Source organism: Micropterus salmoides, unplaced genomic scaffold, assembly GCF_014851395.1.
Source record: "Micropterus salmoides isolate LMB-PRFRI ecotype aquatic unplaced genomic scaffold, ASM1485139v1 Ms_hic_scaffold_10, whole genome shotgun sequence".
NCBI lineage: Eukaryota > Metazoa > Chordata > Actinopteri > Centrarchiformes > Centrarchidae > Micropterus > Micropterus salmoides.
Genome location: NW_024040041.1, coordinates 35,684,430 through 35,686,908, shown reverse-complemented (window position 1 = coordinate 35,686,908; position 2,479 = coordinate 35,684,430). Strand labels below are relative to the sequence as shown.

At 42.0% G+C, this 2,479-nt stretch overlaps 1 protein-coding gene across 1 annotated transcript; it reads right to left on the bottom strand.

The window, feature by feature from the left end:
- Positions 1-351: 351 nt before the first annotated feature.
- Positions 352-1,368, bottom strand: LOC119896626 (leukocyte cysteine proteinase inhibitor 1-like). The gene is made up of 3 exons (XM_038710128.1): positions 1,240-1,368; positions 1,042-1,152; positions 352-889 (listed from the first exon to the last, which is right to left on the bottom strand). The coding sequence occupies exons 1-3, from the start codon at positions 1,294-1,296 to the stop codon at positions 761-763; spliced, it is 297 nt and encodes a 98-aa protein (XP_038566056.1). The 5' UTR covers positions 1,297-1,368; the 3' UTR covers positions 352-760.
- Between the last annotated feature and the right edge of the window lie 1,111 nt (positions 1,369-2,479).

The window sequence follows — 2,479 nt, the reverse complement described above, 5'->3', positions numbered from 1 at the left end:
ATGAAGGCAGACTGAAGCTCACCTCATCACAAATCATTCTGAGTGAGTTTCCCTCACATGATTGTTGTTACTTTGGTTTCCAGGTAAGGATTTCCATTCCTCTTTACATCGTGTCAAACATGTAAACTAAAGGCATTTATTTAACTTTTTAACTATTTCTGCCAGCAAAAATTAGACTTCCCCAAAGTAAATAAGAATCACTAGAAAGATACAGTTTAGTTTAGAAAGTAGTGCACTCAGCTTCTCCTTCCAAACACCAAATGTCTTCGTCTCTGGGTTTATTGTCCTGAAAATATCAGTTCTTGTCTAGTGCAGATGAGAGTTGGTGCTCAAACATCACATGACACAATATTCAGGTTCTCAGTAGATCTTTATTGCTTGAGAGCCACAGCAATCCTCAGCATCACACAGAAATGACTAAGGAGAGGCGCTCCCTCCTCAGTTCTTAGAAAGACATGACGCACATTAACTGTGGCCAACAACAGGACGGACATGATTTCACTCAGGTGTTATTCAATCTTTCTTTACTTGGCTGAAGACATGTCAACATCTCAAACCTCCACCACCTGCACTCCTCCTTAACCTGCTTCACACGTACAGTAAATAGATGATTAACATTCTTCAGACACAGGAAGAGGTTTCAACCCCTCCAGGCTAAACTCTTTTATAAGGAGTTTACTTCAATATAGTTTCCCAACAACTTAAACAAAGAAGAAAGAAGCATTTTAATATGAGACTGCAGCCTGTATGTATTTACTTATTACTCATTTGCAGGTATAGGTACAAGTGGGCTGTCTTTAGTTTCTTTCTGCTTTACATTAAACAGCTTGTAAGTCTGATCCTCCTTTCTGACCCACAGATGAATGTAGTCCGGTCCTCCAACATTAACCTGCAGGGGAAAGAGAGGACATTTGGACATCTTAATAAATATATTCAACCTGATCTTTTGTTTTTGAGCAGTGAGGAACAGTGTCGGCTGACTCACCTGGATGTCACAAGAAATTCAGTCCATTTATTTAGTTTTGTCACAATATTAATTACCTTGATGAGGAATTCTTTCATCACCCCAGGATTCGTGTCACTCTTCCTGTATAGACATGCTCTGTATTTCTCAAAGTCCTTTCCTGTCGTTTTCTCCACTTGATCCTTCACCTGTGAAAAGAAATCAGATGTGATGGAAACACAGACCACAGAGTTGTGCCTGGAGGTTGTGAAGAACGAAGGTAGACTGAAACTCACGTCCTCAGAGATCTGCTGCAGAGTGGCCTTCTTAGTCGGACCCCATTGTTCAGCCATTGTCACAAAGTCCTCTGAATTTAAGGGAGAAGTCACCTTAATGTTTTGATGCGCCTCAAGTGTTGCGACTGTTGATGAACTGCACATGTATTTATACAGAGGAACCGCCCCCGGTTACACCTGAAAGGTGGCTCCACTAGATGCTGGGTGGAGCTACATGTTTAACCTCTGATGTGAATGAACATTAGAAAGGTGGGATCTTCTTGGCAATGGTCCTGCTCTACATCGCACAGATCAGTCTTTCCTACCGCTGAAGGTAACTGCTTCTTTCCACCAGGCACGTGCACACAGACATCACCTTCCCATTAAACATCATTAAAGTAAAGGAAACAGCATTTTAATGCCATGACTTGGTCAGGGCTGATTTTAACTATTGAATGTAATGTTGGCAAATCCTCAGGGGCCCCAAACGGCCCCAGGTTAGCTGTGTCTAAACTATTTTGTTTTTATTGTCAGATCGACGCAGTGGAGTAAAAATAGGCCAAAGTTTTTACCTCTGAAATGTGGTGGAGCAGAAGAAGAAAGTAACATCAAATGGAAATACTCTCACTACTACCTCAAAGAAGGTGAAAGTCTTCGTTGTCACGATCCTCCAACAACGCTCAGAGATTTGTGGAAAAAACAAAGCACATATAAAAATACTTCAACCTGTATACTATATATAGTATATTCTCATAATATATATTCTTTTTTGTCTCCATGACGTCACATCAACATCACATGACATTAAGACCCAGCGAGGGCAAGGCGGCTACAGGCGCCAAGTCCGGTGGCGGCAGTTGCTTTTCTCCGGCTGCACAAATTTTGAACCACCTTTTGCCTGATCATTGTTCAAAGCTCATGCACTGACGCCCTGTTTTTATTCCCCGTCCCTGCAGTTGCCTGCAGCTCACGCTAGACTATCAAGTCAGCGAAAGTCAGCCGCCGTCATCTCGAGCACATCTCTTGACTACCAGCTGTACTTCGACAGCTGTATTCTAATGTTAACATAGCTCTCCTTGTTAGCTACGCTCCTTACTTGCAATTGACTTTTTTGAAGGTGAGTCTCTGACACTGATTTGAGAACCCCTCTTTATTTTTCAAAGATCAGTGGCCCTCAGGTCCATGCAACTGTTTCTGGTTTTGTTTCTGGTTTGGAACCCATGTAACTACTGACATAACTATGCATGCCATAGCATGGTTT

What these genes read in the sequence shown, in the direction of transcription:
- LOC119896626 (XM_038710128.1), bottom strand. Translation starts at nt 1,296, where the DNA reads ATGGCTGAACAATGGGGTCCGACTAAGAAGGCCACTCTGCAGCAGATC. An exon ending in TGCAGCAGATCTCTGAGGAC is followed by an intron (nt 1,153 to 1,239) that starts GTGAGTTTCAGT and finishes TTCTTTTCACAG; the next exon opens with GTGAAGGATCAAGTGGAGAA. An exon ending in TGAAAGAATTCCTCATCAAG is followed by an intron (nt 890 to 1,041) that starts GTAATTAATATT and finishes TTTCCCCTGCAG; the next exon opens with GTTAATGTTGGAGGACCGGA.